The sequence below is a fragment of the Planococcus citri genome, chromosome 4 (genome assembly GCF_950023065.1).
Source record: "Planococcus citri chromosome 4, ihPlaCitr1.1, whole genome shotgun sequence".
Classification (NCBI taxonomy): domain Eukaryota; kingdom Metazoa; phylum Arthropoda; class Insecta; order Hemiptera; family Pseudococcidae; genus Planococcus; species Planococcus citri.
The window spans coordinates 59,964,523-59,982,412 of record NC_088680.1 but is presented as its reverse complement, the minus strand read 5'-3'; the positions used below and the strand labels follow the sequence as shown (position 1 = coordinate 59,982,412).

At 33.4% G+C, this 17,890-nt stretch overlaps 2 protein-coding genes across 5 annotated transcripts; both read left to right on the top strand.

Annotated features, from left to right (window-relative positions):
- Positions 1-1,301: 1,301 nt before the first annotated feature.
- LOC135843356 (uncharacterized) lies at positions 1,302-8,649 on the top strand. Of its 4 annotated transcripts, none has more exons than XM_065361222.1 (8): positions 1,302-1,763; positions 1,853-1,953; positions 3,547-3,798; positions 3,996-4,130; positions 4,278-4,415; positions 7,685-7,801; positions 7,883-8,054; positions 8,177-8,649. In XM_065361222.1, the coding sequence occupies exons 1-8, from the start codon at positions 1,636-1,638 to the stop codon at positions 8,451-8,453; spliced, it is 1,320 nt and encodes a 439-aa protein (XP_065217294.1). In that variant the 5' UTR covers positions 1,302-1,635; the 3' UTR covers positions 8,454-8,649. The 4 variants fall into 4 exon arrangements, with proteins under 4 accessions (XP_065217294.1, XP_065217292.1, XP_065217293.1 ...); XM_065361220.1 differs by having other exon boundaries at positions 1,309-1,763; positions 4,278-4,439; XM_065361221.1 differs by having other exon boundaries at positions 1,310-1,763; positions 1,853-1,941; positions 4,278-4,439.
- Positions 8,650-9,142: 493 nt separating this feature from the next.
- LOC135843357 (zinc finger protein 286A-like) lies at positions 9,143-17,890 on the top strand. Its single transcript, XM_065361225.1, has 12 exons — positions 9,143-9,302; positions 9,453-9,551; positions 9,666-9,919; positions 10,029-10,136; positions 10,325-10,426; positions 10,545-10,685; positions 10,925-10,993; positions 12,598-12,744; positions 13,794-13,926; positions 14,007-14,142; positions 14,221-14,367; positions 17,106-17,890. Exons 6-12 carry the CDS (start codon positions 10,610-10,612, stop codon positions 17,544-17,546), a joined length of 1,149 nt encoding a protein of 382 aa, XP_065217297.1. The 5' UTR covers positions 9,143-9,302; positions 9,453-9,551; positions 9,666-9,919; positions 10,029-10,136; positions 10,325-10,426; positions 10,545-10,609; the 3' UTR covers positions 17,547-17,890.

Below are 17,890 nucleotides of genomic sequence, written 5' to 3'. Positions count from 1 at the left end.
CTGCAGGAGGCTTCGGTAATTTCCAAAACGTTGTTGGAGGCTCCAAAACGACTTGAAATCTACCGGTAGTCGACTTCATAGCGTATTGAAATTAGTTTACAAAATGAATTTTAGCTTTCCAACTGCTTTTGATGAAATTTTCAAATTTCAAGTTTCAAATATCTGCCGGAGACTCCAAGAATTTTCAAATAGTCGCAGATAGTCACAAAATGACTGAAAACCAACAGAAGGCGACTTAATAGCATGTTTAAATTTAATTTCAGCATAAATTTCCGCTTTTAAACTTCATTTGATAAAATTTTGTGGGAATTTCAAGTTTCAAAAATACGCTGGAGGCTCCAGAACTGCTCAACATTTCAACTAAACTGGCCATGCTTATAGGAAATTTGACGTAGAATTATTTTAGTTCATCGTTTTTTTCTCTCCGACCCTTCATTTCGGCGATATATAGCCAAAAAACGTAGAGTGACAAAGGTTAATGACCTCTTACAGGGGGGGGGGGGGGTGTAGCAGACAAGCTGCGGTGTGCAACTCTGTTCATAATATTTTCGCGTCTACCGTGAATCGAGTTCGCGTTTTAAATTGTCGATTTTCATTTTTTAAAACAATTTTCATAAAATTGACAACTTTACCCCTCCTCAGTAAGGGTGAAATAATCGCCATTTTGGGTCAATGACCTCTCACGGGGGTAGCCGGCAAGTTGCAGGGTGCAACTTTTGATGGGTTGTTTTAGAGACCAATCTGAACAAATAATGTGAAATTCAGCTTTCCCACGATTTTTTCGAGGTTCGACTAAAAATTTTGCTAAAATGACTGGACTAAAATGTTTTTACCTAAGATGAATTTTTTATTTTTATGCTTAAATTAATTTTGAGCAAGAGTTATCCTAATCTTAAATTAGATTTTTAAAAAAATTCCCCATTCAAAATACATATTCCGATTTAGAACGATATTTAATGTAATGCCCGATGACTTAATTGGCCCATTTTTTCCCCCTCGATTGCGTATAGGTAGATAGAGATTAATCCAATTCTCCATACCCTTTTCTAGATTTTGTCTAACAATAGGTAATTTTAGTCATTGATGGAAAAATTTATATTATGTAGTACAATTGCGTTTAGTTGGTACCTATTTAAAAATTTGAACCATAGTTCCATGGTTGGAACACACGCAGGTAGTTAAAGAATTTTTCTACCTGAATGTATAATTTTATAAAACGGTGCAAGTTTGCGAACATTCACTGACGTTCAAAGAGAATTGGTTGTGAATTGTGCACTGCTTCATCGTTAAAAGTACCTACGTAAATAGGTAGGTTCAGGTACGAGTACTTAGATGAGTAGATATCATGTTCTTATCATTGTAATAGTTATAGCCCGTACTCCCATGCAAAATGTTGTTTAGAATATTCAAAGAGTGATTGTGTATTGCGGTTGCGTAGGCGATACAGAGAACTTTCTTTTTTTTTGTAAACGTATCAATGCGTATTTAATTTCTTGAACGAGAAGTTGAGTGAAAAACTATGTGCATTCGCGGCAATTCATTCAGTATAGTGAAATATGATTGTTCGGATGACGTTAATTTGAAACAAAGTAGAATCGTTGTGTAATTTCATCGAAGTTTTCATGTTTCATCAATATGAATTTATTGAATAGTTTTTCGAAAGAAGAATCCGCGAGACGAGGGCAAGACATCATTGGATTTTCTCCCTCTCATCAGTTTTCAAACAATTTCTTGAAGAAGTTCAGAGAAGATGATGCTAAAAGGTATGTAAACCCAACAAATTTTTTAGGTAAAGGGTTACAAATATCAGAGCAGGCATTCGATATATTGACATGTTTTAATATTGTGACAGACACTGTGAACCTGAATCATTGACACATACAAGTGTTCCAACATTGCAACCAAAACTGAAACATGGCTCCACACCTTCGATTAACAATAGTTTACAATCTAGTGCAAATTTCATCAACGTTTCCCTCATAGAAAATCACTACTAGCGACTTCAAAAAATTACTAGCGTTTCTGAAAAAGTTACTAGTGATACCGAAAACGTTACTAGCGCTTGTACTGACGCTACTAGCGACCAACTTGACGCTACTAGCGACCAACTCGACACTACTAGCGACCAGATCGACACTACTAGCGACCAGCTTGACGCTACTAGCGACTGACTAGGCGCTACTAGCGATCAGCTTGGCGCTACTAGCGACTGTCTCAACATTACTAGTGAATGATTTAACGCTACTAATGACCAAGCCGACACTAGTAACGATTATGGCAGGTACCTACAATTAGTGAAAAATAAAAATTAAAGAATTCCCAAAAATCATGTTTTTTTTTTGAAATTATGAATTATTGAAAAGTTTCCGCTTGGGCCAGATCATTTTCCTTTTTTTTTCTCCGACCAAAATTAGATACTAGCAAAATTGACTTCTCACATCACAAATAATGCGATTTTTTCACTTGAATTTTTTTTTAAAAAGGGTCCTCTGCTGCATTTCAGTCAAACTACCAGAAATCCTCAATCTAAAACTCCCTTTTTTTCACCAAATATCTGGAAACAATCATTTAACATTTCAATTTTTTGCATGAAGAAATTATATCCTGAAAAAAATGAAGAATTGTCAATTGTCAAGAGCTTTTGTCGTGGCTTGCTCAGTTGCTCGGGCCCCATTTATATTTTTAAAATTCGGAGGGGGAGGGGAGGGGAGAGGAACGGAAAAAAGTCCATGATTTTTGCGAATAAAGCCTAAATTCCAGTCAAAAAATGAAAAAAAATTTGAGGTACCAGCCCCCTCGGAGGGGGAGAGGAGGGGAGAGGAACGGAAAAAAGTCCATTTTGCAAATAAATCCTAAATTCCAGTCGAAAAATGAAAAAAAAAATTTTCGAGGTACCAGCCCCCTCGGAGGGGGGAACGAGGGTAAGGGGTCGAGGAAGGGTCCATTTTCGCAAAGAAATATCGAATACGAGTGTATGATATCCATATAATTTTTATCTAGAAATATTAACACACCAAAAACTCAGTTTTAATTTTTTTTTAAATCATCAAACTTGAAATTTTTTAAAGTCCAGAGTGCTAAAAAGAGCATATAAATGTTTCAAACACCTCATATTCCAACTTCCTCAGTGGCCTAGTTGGTTAAGCAGGTGTCTAGAGAGTGAGAGGTTGCAGGTTCAAACCCCACCCCAGGCATGAAATTTTTTTTGATTTAAAATTTTTTTTTTGGAGAATTCGTTGTTCTAGGAGGGTCTACGAGTAAATAGCTGTCATTAACATGTTTTTGCCATGATTTTCAGTGCAAAATGCGCAAATTTGCGCGTGTCACTACTAGTGAAAAACGTTACTAGTCATTAGTAACGTCTGTCAGTAGTAGTGACGCTACTTGCCGAAAAAGTTACTAGTGTTTTTTTTTTAGTAATGACGCTAGTAGTGATTTTCTATGAGGGTTCCAGTAAAATAGATACATAATTTTTTATTATACTTTGGTACATCGACTATCGTCTTTGATGACTATGATAATTTGATAATTTTGGTTTTGATTCAGGTAATACTATCACCGATGTTTCAAATAAGCAATTCCGTAGGAAGTTTGGAGATATCACAAATAATTATGACGATGACGTTCCTACCAAGGGAAAAAAATTGGCTTTGAAGAGAAAACTGAAAGTTAAACAGAGTCGACAGCGAACAACAAAATGTTTTCGATCTGAAATTTTCAAATTGAGAACACGATGTTCGCGTCTTGAAGACACGGTGGCCGACTTGAAAAAAAAATTCGAGCGACAGGACGAGAACGGTATGATTTTTATATTTTTTATGATCGAGTTCGTACTTCGTAGTAACTTAGGTATATCGAGGGATTATAATTTTGAAATTTTGAATTTCTCGATTATTCGGCCTTTTCTGGGTGAATCAAGGATAGTCATCTGGAGCTAGATATCTTTTCACGTGATTGAAGCAATTTGGGATTAAAAATAATTCTTTTCTATTCAGTTGTACCAGCTAAAATTATTGACAGAAACGTAGCAGAAGATACTTGCGACCGAGGACTTACCATTTATTCTTCAGAAAAGTCGAAGGACAGCTCTTGTAATACGGAGGCATTACCTGAAAAACATTACGAAAAAGGTTAGTATAGCTACATACTTAATAAGTTGATGAATTTAAAAAAATAAAAATTTCATTCGTCGTCCCTGCACGTGACGTGTGCAATAGTTTGATTACCAATTCGAGTTTACCCTTTATGCTTAAAGTTTTCCTATTTCTGTTATTCAGTTGCGTTCGTAAAACCTGTCGAAAAAGTTGCCAAAGATGAAGATGGTTACTCTACAGATTCGAGTATGCCTCCCTTAGAAGTATCGAACGATGACCTTCGTAGTTTGGAGGAACCACTTGAACAATTTTCTGAAGAAGGTTGTAGTCAATACTTAGCTCAAGGTATACTTAAATCACAATTATACCTTATGTAGGTATTGTTTTCGTTTCAAAAAACAATATCTTCTTACGACAGAGCCGGTTTTAAGGGAAGGAAATAGAATCCCTTTCTTCAGACAATTCGTTTTTTTTTTTTTCAAATTTTGATGGTGAAAGGTGGTAATTTTTCGAGCATTTCTGTGCTCTTGTTTCACATGGTCGGATATCGATTACACACCTCTGTCTGACTTGTTCTAAAATTGTAAACAAATCCAGGAAATTCATCGAAATTTTTAGTCCTTCTTTCACTTAGGGCATATATCACTTCATTTTTTCGTCTTTTTTGAGAGAAAATGACTTTTTTCTTCTTCTTAAGCCTACATTATTGGTATATATTCGTACACTATTTACTCGAAATACTACCTTCCAGACAAATTCAATCTTCAAAGACCCCCAAATCAGTGTGAGTAAATGGCATAGTTTTTCTTTTTCAGTTTCTGCCCCCTCGCTCAAAAAATGAGATGACAAAATTAGCTTTTAAAAATATCATAATTTCTTGAAACCTGAAATGCTGAAGTCATGAAAACCAAGTTTTTTCATCATCAAAAATTCAAGAATAATGTTGCCTTATAGTCTTTTATTTTCTCGGACCGAAGCTTAGGAGAGTTGAAAAATTGAATTTTCACATAAAAAATAATGTTGTTTTACTTTAATTTTCAATTAATTCTGTTGACTTCGCTTTGCTTGGGTTTTTATTTCTACTTTTGAAAATATCATAATTTCCTAAAAACTATTTTAAAAATTTTCAATAATTTTGAAGCCATGAAAATCAACTTTTTGCATCAGTATTTTATTTTTTGAATTATCAATTTTTTCAAATCTTATTCTCTTGCTTCGCTCGGGGCAGATTTGAATTCTAGTGTGCAATTTTTCAAAAATTTTCAAGAATGAAAACTTCGATTTTTGAAATTTTAGAAACATAACCAAATCAATATCTACCTATAGGGTTGGTAGTGGTACCTACCGATGCAAAAAGTGTAAAATAACAAAAAAATATGCAAAATTTCATTCAAAAATACCAAAAAACACAGAATTTTAGAATTGAAACTTCTTATGTAGAAAACGATTTTTTTATATCTCACAAATTCCAAGGTAAAAAGCTAAAAAAGCAAGAAAAAATTGCGAATTTTTGATATTGAATTTTAGTATCACTACCAACCTTGCAATGGAACAATTCATATTTCTTGTCAAGTACATATAAAAGAATCGTTTTTGAACATTTGAAATTATTCAACAATATGTTTCCAATCCTCCGTTCAAAATTTGTTCGAAACACGTTTGGCTAATTAGCATGAAAAATCCTAGAAAGGGCGGGTCTGAGGTAAAAAATTGTGGGAATCTGGCGAAAAAATAATGGAAAATTTTAGTCTCACCCCCCCCCCCAAATAACCTATGTCAAATCAATTCGTCACACCTCTGAGGAGTAAAGTTTTGGTGATGAAGAAGGAATGTCACTCAAGGATCATTCCACGTCAATTCGACCAGGAAGTGGTAAGGAGAGGGGGGGGGTCGGCGATTTTTTTGAAATTTTTCCTGTAGAAAGACCCTCTGAAGGGATGACCAATGGCACAAATCGCAGCCCTCTAGCCCTTTTTTAAAGCCTGCTAGGGGGTGCCAAAGTTTTCAGTGAACTTGAAATATCATCCATTTCAGCAGTGGATTACTCGTAACCGCGATACCGACCAAAATAGAACTTTTTTCAATAGTTAGAGGTTTTGAAAGACTTTTTGGTGATATCATAAAAATCAGTGATGCCACTTTTTTTCGTACGAAAAATTAGCTCAAAAAGTTTCCAAACGTAGTTTTGCATATCTTTCCGACTCTCGAAAATTCTGAAAAAAATATATTATGGACAACTTTTTATGCTGAACAACATATTAAAAAATTGAGATGGCATTATTTCGTAAAATGGATTTAAAAAAATTGAAGGTTTGCGAAAAAATCTGATTTTTTGATTTAAAACATGAAAAAAAGTTTTGATTAGTAAAGTTGACCCATTTGACCCCTACTTTTATGTATCCGTTGAAAAAGTTGAAATAACCCCTTCTCTCGATGAAATAAACTCATCACAAAAAAATCAAAATTCGAAAAAATTCAATTTTCAATTCCAAACATCAAAAAAAGTTTGAATTTATTCAATTGTCTTATTTTGACCTCTTTCTGACTTATTTCATGAAAAAGTTGATAAAAATCACACTCATAGCAGAGAAATTAAAATTCGTTCATTTTTTGAATTTTTTCAAATTTTGATTTTTTTGTGATGGGCTTATTTTGTAGAAAGAAAAGGGGATTTCAACTTTTTCAACGGATACGTAAAAGTAGGGGTCAAATGAGTCAACTTTTTCAATCCAAACTTTTTTTCATGTTTTAAATCGAAAAATCACAGTTTTTCGCAAACTTTAAATTTTTTTAAATCGACTTTGCAACATGTTACCATCCCAATTTTTTAATATGTTGTTCAGCATAAAAAGTTGTCGATAATATATTTTTTTCAGAATTTTTGAGAATCGGAACGATATGAAAACTACGTTTTAAAACCTTTCGAGCTAATTTTTCACACGAAAAAAAGTGGCAACAGGGCAACACTGATTTTCATGATATCACCAAAACGTCTTTCAAAACTCTAACTATTGAAAAAAGTTCCATTTTGGTAGGTCTCGCGGTTATCGAGTAATCCACTGCTGAAATGGATGATATTTCAAGTTTACTGAAAACTTTGACACCCCCTAGAGGCTTCAAAAAAGGGATAGAGGGCAGAGGGCTGCGATTTGCACCATTTTGGCCATCACTTCAAAAGGTCTTTCCACAGGAAAAATTTCAAAAAACTCACCAACCTCCCTCCCCCTTACCATTTGTTGGTTGAATTGACGTGGAATGATCCTCAAACTAAGTAATTAGTTTTTTCAAATTCTTATTTGGTTATTTGAATGCTATGAGAAAAAAAAATGTTCTTGATAATTTATTCGGTTTTTCACAATACTCCACATCAACTTGGGGTGTAGGTACCTACGATGATACCAATGTTTTTCTATTTTATACAATTTTTTATATTTTTTTTAAGAGAGAGTATAGAGAGACTCGTCTTGCATTGCATATTTTTCCTCCGAAGAAAAATAAAATTAAATACTTACCTACTTAGATATCTATAAGTGATTTTGAATTCTTTTCTCATTAGGAGAACTTACACATGCATACTTTTTCTTTCTCAGTTGCGCACTCAGAAACTTCCAGAAATATTACTGAAGATAATCGTGGCAGTTCGACTGCCTCTTCCGCAGAAAATTCGGGGAGCAGTCCATGTAGTACGGAGACACCTACCAGGATAGGTATAGCATATCGAATTCTCTCCGTATCACTATAGTGTAAATACATTACTAATATCTACGTGTTATTTTTTTATTTTGCAGACCAACTGTTATCGAAAAAATTTATGGAAGAGCACATTGTAAAAATCGGAAAGTCCAAGCTGACATTACAAGAACTACATGACGAATGCGCCAAAATAAACCTTAAGTTGGTGTTGAAAGCGGGAAAAGGAAACGAAGCAGTGTTCAAATCGTTGAAGAAAGTGCCGAAACCGTAAGTACCGAAGTACCTATACCTACATATGTATTTTAGTCCATCTCCATACGCGGTGTCAACTCCAAAAACCTATACTTTTTTCTCGATTTACATTGTTTTTTGTTTTTTGTTTGTTTCAGTAAAAACTTCGTATGCGACTATTGCGAGGAGGCAAACTTTAAAGAGGGGAATGCCCTATCGTGTCATTACCAGACTCACAAAACCGATGGTTTTGCCAAGTACGTGGTCCAGTGCTCATTTTGTGTAGCGAAGCCCATCATTGGACTGACAAATGAACACGTTGAATCGCATATAAAGAACCAGCATCGTCAAATGAGTGCCACCGCTAGAGCTCGAGTACGCGATCGACTTCACAAGCTGGCGCTGTCAAAACAAAAGCTGAAAAGGCCCGATTAGCAAAAGAAACGATGAAAGGAGAAAAAGAGTGGAAGTTAGTCGTGTTATGTTTGTTTATATTTTATCCGTCAAATTATTTATTTGATTTCGATTTTTGATTGTGTTCATTTATTCGTCTACCTATTGGTATTTATTTGTGCTTTATACACCAAATTATTTCTTTATTATAATGAATAAATTCTTGTTTTTTCTCCAATTTTGTTCTTTTTGTAGCTTGTTCGCATGCTTAGTTGTCGTACCTAGAAAATTGAAAATCTTGAAAATGGGTTTTTGTTTACTAGCTCACTTGTTTCAAAGGATCGTCATCGTGTGTGAATATGTGAAGCACATACCAGAAGGAAATTGTCTTGAAAATGAAAACCTGGTGTGAATTAGGTTGACTATTCAGAAGTATGCAGGAAGAGTTTTTTTTTACCGGAAGTATCAAAGGGTGTAAGTTTGCGAATTCAGGCGTTCGAAGAAAACTGGTTGTGAATTGTGCACTGCTTCATCGTTAAAAGTACACAAATAGGTAGGTTCATGTACCTAGATGAGTAGAGATATCATGTTCTTATCATTGTTATCGTTAGCCAGTGAATATTCGAATAGTGATTGCATTGTGGTTGCATAGGCGGTACAGAGAACGTCTTTGTTTGTAAACTTATCCACGCGTAATTTCGTTGAGTTGAAGACTGTGTGCATTCGCTAAAATTCATTCAGCAGTGTAATTTTATCGAAGTTTTCCTGTTCAATCAATATAGATTTATTGAATAGTTTTTCGAAAGAAGAATCCGCAAGACGAGTGCATAAGTTTACAAACCATAACTCGAGGCAGTTCAGAGATAATGCTTGTCCATCTGGACTTAGAAGGTATGTACACCCAATTAAAACAACTATTGCTATTTAATATATTGAGAAAAGTAATTGTACCTAAGTAAATTTGCTTGAAAAATGAAAAACGATCGCTTTTTTCATATGTTTCATTCGGATCGGTTGTTCTATAACGATGCATTATTTCAGTGAACCTAACGAAAATGAAGCCGAAATTGAAGAGCTATTCGAGAAAAATGAAGACTTATGCGTTGTATGTGGATTTGTCTCAGTCAACGAATTTTTTAGGTAAGTAATGGGTAATTTGTGTAAGCACGTGAACTGATGTGTAGATTCAAATAGATAAGCATCACATCAAAAAGGCAGGCATTCGATTTTTCACACGTTTTAAAATTATTCTAGTTTTCCAAGTGATGTTGACACTCGAAAGAAGTGGGCTACCTTCTGCGACGTACCTCTTGACAAGATAAAACCGTATTTTCGCCTTTGTGACAGACACTTTAAACCTTATGATTATCGAATTCAACGCAAATTATTAATACAGACAAGTAGTGTTCCAACATTGCAACCAAAACTGAAAAATTCCATCAACATTTCCAACTCAACGTCGAATGAAAATACATCGAAAAATGCGATATACAGCCCTGTCGTCCAAGGTAAAATACGTAATTTTTTATCATAATATGTAGTAGGTACCTACCTACCTACCTACTTTGATTACCTACTATAACTTAACATTATTTGATAATTTTGGTTTTGTTTTAGGTAATCTTCGATCTGAAGTTCTCAGATTAAAAACCCGTTGTTCACTTCTCGAAGACACTGTAGCTGAATTGAAAAGAAGAATCGACCGACAAGACGAGAGATGCTCTGGTTAGTATCTCATGATGTTTCTACTCTTCATGATCGGATAAGCTTATTCTAATTGAAATTTTGAATTTTCTCACTTATTCGCATATTTTAGGGCGAATGAAGAATTTTCATCTGGCACTATACGTAGACATAATTATTTTCACGTGATAAAGCTATTTTGGAATTAAACTTAATTAATTTTTTTACAGTTGTACCAGCTGAAATTGACAGAAACATAGCACAACATACTCGTGACCGAAGATTGACGATTTATTCTTCAGAAAAACCGGAGCACAGCTCTTCTGAAGAAGGTTAGTAGGTATTTTCATTTACTTACTTAGTACAGATACAGACAGAGCATATTGTCCAATATTTACCTACCTAAAAAAAGCCATTGGTAAGAAGTAGGTAACATTTTTTGGATTTCAGTGGCAACTGCAAGCATAGAAATCATCGGAAATGTTACAGAAGTTACTTGTCACGCAAATTTGACCATGTGTTCCGAAGTAGAGTATATGAACAGTCTTTCCAACGCAGACGCGGCGCGGCCTGAAGACCATTCGAAAAAAGGTAATTGTTTCATCACCCGAGCAGGGTGAAAGAAAAAATTCTAAAGTTCTGAATTTCACCCTATTTTTATATTTTTTTTAAACGTTTCTCGATTTTTCGGTGTATTTTTATCTATTTTGAGTTGGATGTTCATCTTGAAATTCTTTGGTGGGAAGAAACTAAGTTAGGTACTTCATCTCATTAATGTGTTTTTGTTTTCCACATGCGCTGATGGAATCTATCAAAAATGTTCTCCAAAGATTTTCCAGGAATGTCGAATGACGATCTGCATAATACGCAAGGAAAACTTGAACAACATTCTGAAGAAAGTTAGTTTGTACTTCCTCCTCGTTCTCAGTACACCACATAATTTCGGGCCAAAATTGAAACTTTTCAAAAGTAGTGGGATTAGAGGATTGAACACGTATATGGAATTGTGTCATAGAATATCTGCATTTTATTCCACATGAACAATGAGCAGAATAAAGATTTCTTATGTGACACGTGGTCACAAAAGAAGTCTTTACGGTGGTTTCTCCAGGGGAGGTGGCAAAATTTTTAAAAATACCAACTCTTGTGACATATCAAAATTTTCCACTTCACCCACTAAAATTCAATAGGTGTTTTTTTTGCTTCGTGAGCTTAAAAATAAGGTAAAATATTTTCAATTTTGGAAAAGCAAACGAATTGGCTCAAACGAAGCGAGGTCAAAAACTTGAAAATTTTAATTTCTATATATATTTTTTAGGTACCTATGTGAGCGAGGAGTTTACCCTATATTTTTTTGGCATCAAAGATTTAAAAACTTCAATTTCTACGTTTTTCTTTAGAAATTTAAATTTTCAATTTTGAAACATCATTTAAAAATTCATACTTTGAGGAGTGAAAAAAAAGATATTTTTTATGTGAGGAGTTTCGTCTATATTTTACTCATTTTCCTCATTTTTTTATAACAAAACTGCAAAATATTTTTATATTAACTTTATTATTCAGAATTTGTATTGTTTTTGTTTTGGAAATTGAAATTGTGAGACAGAAAAGGAAACAGGCCGGAGTGAAGTGAGGGCAATTAAAAGTTTCAGAAAATACCTATTTCGAGAAGTAGGTAAAAAAAATTGTATTTTCTGGGTTTTCGATGAAGGGGCCTTTTGTTTGATAATTTTTGGATCCAAAATTTCAGAATTTGAATGTGGATTTTTTTAGAATTTTCTTTTAGGTAAGTATATAAGTAACTCAGAAATTAAAAAATGGAACATTTTTGTTTCAAAAGAAGCAATAATGAACGACATTTTTTATGTAGGTGCTTAGGTTTATTTTGCGTCGAATATTTTTTGAATTTGAATGGCAGTTTTTTAGAAATATCAATTTGGAACAAGATTACGTATTTAAAAAAATAAGAAGTCAATTTTTCAACCATTGGAATTTTTAAAACTTTAAAATTCATATAAATTTTCCTGCTTGTCGAATTATTTTTAATTTTCAAAACTTTGTTTACAATTTTTTATAATTTTGTCGACAATCTTTCAATTTTTCAATTTCTTTTTGAACAATTTCGCGTAAGTGAAACGTTTAAATCATAAAATTTGTCAATTTTTGTTGTCAATTTTACATTTACATGCGTTGAAAAATTTCACTCAGATCGTCAGTTGACATTTTCAAACGATTCTAAACAGTTGGAAATTCTCATAAACTTTTAATAGGTAATTAATTGTGTTAATTTATTTAGTTGGTTTTTATTTGCTATTTCAGAGATTAGTAAAATGTCAACTTTGCCATACTTCAAACAAAAAAGACAAATTTGACAACTTTTCCAACTTTCTAGATGCCCAGGTGGCATGCTGTCCCTGCTGACCCTCGGTTTCGTCACCGCACAAAACTTGTAGCAACTTTGAGCTAACCCTTATATTTAAGTGTTTCTAATTCTGTGTTTCAGTTGCGCTCGTAGAACCTGTAGAAAAGGTTGCAGACGAAGATGGTTACTCAGGTTACTCTACAGATTCGAGCATGCCTCCCCTAGAAATACCGAGCGATGAACTCCACACTTCGGAGGGACCACTAGAAACATTTTCTGAAGAAGAGGGTAGTAGATACTTAGCACAAGGTACCTAAATCATAATTAAGTATAAGTACGTGTTTTTATTTCAAAAAAAAGTATCTATCCAAGACAGTACTAGGTTTATAAGGGTGGAGAGGGGATGGGGGGAGGTGAGAATGCGCTTTCAACGATTCAGTTTTTTTTTTTTTTTTTTAACATTTCGATGGTAAAAAGTAGTAATTTTTCAAGTATAAAATTGCAAAAAAGTCTTGAAATTTCTTCAACATTTTATGTCCTTCCTTGAAAGGAAGTGGCGTTTTTCTTTTTCTTAAGACTACATTAGGTACCTATTCGTAAATCCGTACACCGTTCACTCGAAATACTAGCTTTCAGACAAATTAAAATCGCCCAAGTCCCTCTTTTTTCGAAAAAACAAATGAATAAATGACGTGATCCCCCCCCCTCCATCGGTCAAAAAATGAGATGACAAAATTACTTGCTTTTGCACCCAATATGCCTATTTAATGACATAATACAGGATGAGCGATAAGGAAACTCGTTTCCGCCATTTGTCCATATTTTTGAAAAAAAACGTAGAAAACGTGGTTTTTTGAGAGTTTTTTGAACTTTTGAGCTTGACCCACCACTCCAAACAGCTGGGTGATGATTTCTATAGAAAGTAGACCTAGAGATACATATTTGACGAAAAAATCGTTTTGGTATGTTTTTTCGTTCCAGAGTAATGTCGACTTAAAGTTTTCTTTTGTCCCCCCTTCTCCCCTCATGCGATGAAAAATTCTGAAAAAATTCAGGAAGGTACCCCCATGTATCCTCTAACTATATTCGTTTACAGAATAAATTTATCTCAAGCACGCGCTGATGCAGAATTTTTCCCCTGAAAAACGCGTTTTTTTGGCCCCCCTGGCTGAGGGGGGATGGGGTGGGGAGCGGGCTATGGGCCCAATTTTTTTTTGGGGGGGGGGTACTAAACCTACCCTGTGAGTTTCATCGAAGTGTATGAAAAAAATAACTTGTAGAAATTCAAATTAGGTATAGATATTTCATTTTTAAATTTTCACGAAACTGTTTTTTAGATTCCGCCTCAAAAGATTCACGGAACTGTTTCTCTAATTCGACAAAAGCGACGGATGATGTGTTCTTGAACGTACTCGATGACAACAAGGTTGTCAGTGGTATTTCGGTCAGTCCTCAAATTAACCGTCAATTGTAAGCGATACCTAATACATTTTTTGAAAATTAAAGTACCCATTGCAATACATTAATAGCTTTTTGATTTTTTTCCACAGGCGTAAGGATGATACCGCTGCCAATTCAAATAATGAACAATTTCATAAAGCCCACGTTGGGAAAACAGTGCGGAAGGAACAAGTGCAAGTGACGAGCGAACAACCAAACTGTAATAATGAGCTGAATGTGTGCCAGGTAATGAGTGACTGGTATGGTTTCGGTAGCTTTTGGGCAGTTAAATTTTTAGCACAATATTTATGTTGATCAATTTAGCGCAATGGACTGGGATCCTCTTCTGCTGAGTGCACGAAACGTCGAGAAAATGGTGATGAGGGCAGAATTACTCATTCTGCAAAAAATAAAAAAGAACTTCCTAGCCCAGCTACCACGATACAAACCTCGGACAGTGTTCTTAAAAAGGTTTGTTCATCTACATTCTACATAATATGTACCTTTAAGTAATTATAATGATGTGTATTTGATTAGCTCCATGAAATTTTTCATACTTATTGATATGCAAGTAACAATAAGATATGATTAGCATACCTATCCTATAAGCTTTCATTTTTATGAAATAGGTGGGTACGTAAATGAAATTATTAGATTTAGATGTTTTCTGAACAATCTCTGGAGGAAATGTTCAAAACATTGAGAAAGAAATTGTATTTTAGCGCTCAAAATACTTGTAGGGATTGTACTCAGAATTTTCTCGAAAAAGGTAACTTTGGTGACCAAAAAAAAAAAACAGAAAGTAGTATAACCAAAAAATTTTTTAATATAAAAGAAGGAGGTGACTAAAAAACTTTAATACGAACAAAACATTACATTTTATTTTAGATTAACAAAAAAAATCTCAATAAGTAGGTATCACTTTTATCAACAAAAAAAAAATAATAATAATAATAAAATCATCAAAATTTGAATAAAAATTATTTTTTAAAAAACTTATAGCGAAAGCTCAAAACAGAGAGGAGGGAGCCCACCGAAATATGGAGGAAAAAAATTTAATCGTTTATTCAAAATCACTAAAAAAAATTGTGAACACAAAAATACCCATTATAAAATTGCAGAAATTTTGACATGAGGGAGCATTTGAAGTAAAAAGAATCGTTTCAGAACGGGAAGCATTAAAATTGAACGTAAAGAAGGGAGGGGGAGATTGTTATCCAAATGTGCAAAAATAGTGATTTGTGAAAATCATTTTTGAAATTCGAAGACGAAAAAAATACACCGTTGTTCAAAAAGAAAAAAAATCCTCAAATTTCAAAATATAAATGAAAAATTCAACGAAATTAATTAAATTGAAAGAAAATAACTAAAACAGGAAATAAAGGAAAGATCAAGATCCGGAGAGGAAAAAAATTAGTCAAAGAATAATGTTGAAAAACCTCCACGTGCTCTTCTTTCAAAATCAAAATCATGAGTCCCTAATAATAAAATTCAAGAGGAAAATTCGAAATGAAAAAACATTCTTTAAAAATCAGAGAATTTCTGTTAAAAATTTTAAAAGCTGAAAAAAATTACGAGGATTTCAGAATAAAAATTTGATTAAAAATAGAAAAACTCCGCCGAAAAAATTAGAGGAAAAAGCACTTGACTAAAATTCAAGAAAAAACATCATCACCCTGAAAATTCACGATAAAATTTTAGAAACTTTACAAAAATTTATGCATCAAAGAAACATGAAAATTTGGGGGAAATTATCGAAAAATCAAAAAATAGGATCTATGAGAATTGAGAATTCAAAGGAATAAAACGCGAAAAAAATCAAGAAAGTTGAAAAAATTCGAAATAAAAGCATCAAGTCTCAATGTTCAAAACAAACACTCAAAAACTCAAAAATCTGTAAAAAAGGAAATTTCGCAAAAATTCAAGCAGAGCAAATTATTAAAATTTGGGGCAAAATTGGAAGAAAATTTAATAAAAAACACGAAAATTCAAGAAAACAGATTTCGCCGAAATTAAGAACAAAAATTTGGGCAAAAAAAACGAATCAGTAAAATTTGATACAAAAACGTGAAAATGATGAAAATGGAAAACTCGAAAATTCAGTTCAGGAAAATCACTGAGAATTCGGAACAGACAACTCACGAGAATCAAAAGTATAAAAACGTGGAAAAAAAATCGTGAAAATTCATAGTTGAAAAAAGTCTGTTAAAACTGGAGATATTCGCCAAAATTTGAAGAAAAAAAGTGGAAAAAGGTACCGGGAAAATCACCGAAAAACTAAAAAAAAAAAGAACTCGCGAAAATTCAAAAGACTGATAATAGGTACCCGTCAAATTGGAAAAAATCTACAAAAATTCAAACGAATAATCACCAAATGGGGAAAAAAGCTCACAACATTCAAAAAGTCATCAGACAAATCCCGACTAAAATTTGATCAGCAAAATCATACAAGCTCAAGGGAAAATTTAAATGAAAAAATCACAAGAACTTGAGTTGATAAAATTCAGCAAAAATTCAGGCGAAAAAAATCATCTAAGTTCAGAACAAGATCATGGAAAAATTATTTTGGAAAAAGATAACCAAAATTCAAGATGTAGGTAAGTATAAAAATCGATCAAAACAGGGGGAAATAAACCAAAGCACAGAGAAATTCAAAAATAATAAGTAATTGAAATTTTAAAAAGAATTCTGGTTATAATTTTGAAAAAAAAAAGGAATTTATGAAAAAACTCGGAAAAAGTAACTTTTAGCAATCACAATTTTTAAAAAGTAACCAAAAGTTACTACATATTAGTAACATTAGTAACTTAGTTAGGTAGGTACCTACTTAAAAGGTAACCGAGTACTTGTTTTTATACCTTCTTGAATCTTTTTTTTTTTGTAAATGTAAGTGCTTGGTAAAAATTGCTCGTATTTGTAGATGTAACAATCAGGTATAGGTAATCAACATTGTTTTGAATGGCCTCTGGAAATTGTTACAGAAATATTAGTCAATATGTGTGCATCCAGTGTAGATTGTATAGAAGACGTACTTATGTAGGTAGATGTATGTACAATATGTACAAGACTCGGATATTACACTTTTTGAATAGCTAGGAAACATTTTTTCTCATATAGGCTTCCTACACAATGATTTAAAAGAACAGGAGGCGTAACCAGCAAATTGATAACAACCACAGAAATTAATTCAGTTGTTTTTTTCCCTGCAGGTACCAGAAGCATTGACACGAGATTCACCTGCATACCGTTGCAATATTTGCGATAAAACGTTTTCCAAGGCATGGCGTTGGTTTCAACACCCGCGAGACCATTTGAAGCGGTTTCAGTGCCGAAAGTGTGGCAAACGGTATGCTTTGAAATGGTACTTCATTAAACATCAAGCATCTCATACGGAACAGAAACCCTACAAATGCGTCATTTGTGATGCACGATTCAAGCACTATAAAAGTAAATTAAAGCACGAACGACGTTTTCATGCGGATGCCACTTGTTTTGAGTGTGTTGCTTGCGAGAAAATGTTTAACGATAAAAAATCCATAATTTACCACTTGAGGGTAGATTCTGGTCAGAAACCGCCGTTTCGTTGCCAATCATGTGGCAAAAAATGTATCTTCATGGTTAAAAAACCCGATATTACATCTCGTATATAGGGTTGTGAAAATTGTATTTATTTAATAAAATGTATCACCTAGTTCATTAGAAATTTGTACCTATTGTATCCCTTCCTATGGTGTAAAAAATTGAGGTACCTACCTATATTTAAAAGATAAGATTATTCGAGAGATCTGTTCAACTTTTGGAGGTTTCGATATACTTAGTTTGATTTTATTCTAGTAAGAGTACAGTCGTTTTACAATTTTGTACCTGCTATGTGTACTTAATATTTTTTGTGTATTTTTAATATTTTTATATGTTTTGAATTTCGAGTGTTTAAATTCGAGTTAAATGATTTATTTGATTTTTCGAGTTATGAAATAAAAAGATTTATGATTTG

Coding starts and splice junctions, on each gene's coding strand:
- LOC135843357 (XM_065361225.1), top strand. CDS start 10,610: ATGTGTTCCGAAGTAGAGTATATGAACAGTCTTTCCAACGCAGACGCG. Junction 10,994..12,597: donor TGAACAACATTCTGAAGAAA/GTTAGTTTGTAC, acceptor TCTGTGTTTCAG/TTGCGCTCGTAGAACCTGTA. Junction 12,745..13,793: donor AACATTTTCTGAAGAAGAGG/GTAGTAGATACT, acceptor ACTGTTTTTTAG/ATTCCGCCTCAAAAGATTCA.
- LOC135843356 (XM_065361220.1), top strand. CDS start 1,636: ATGAATTTATTGAATAGTTTTTCGAAAGAAGAATCCGCGAGACGAGGG. Junction 3,799..3,995: donor CGAGCGACAGGACGAGAACG/GTATGATTTTTA, acceptor TTTTCTATTCAG/TTGTACCAGCTAAAATTATT. Junction 4,131..4,277: donor TGAAAAACATTACGAAAAAG/GTTAGTATAGCT, acceptor TCTGTTATTCAG/TTGCGTTCGTAAAACCTGTC.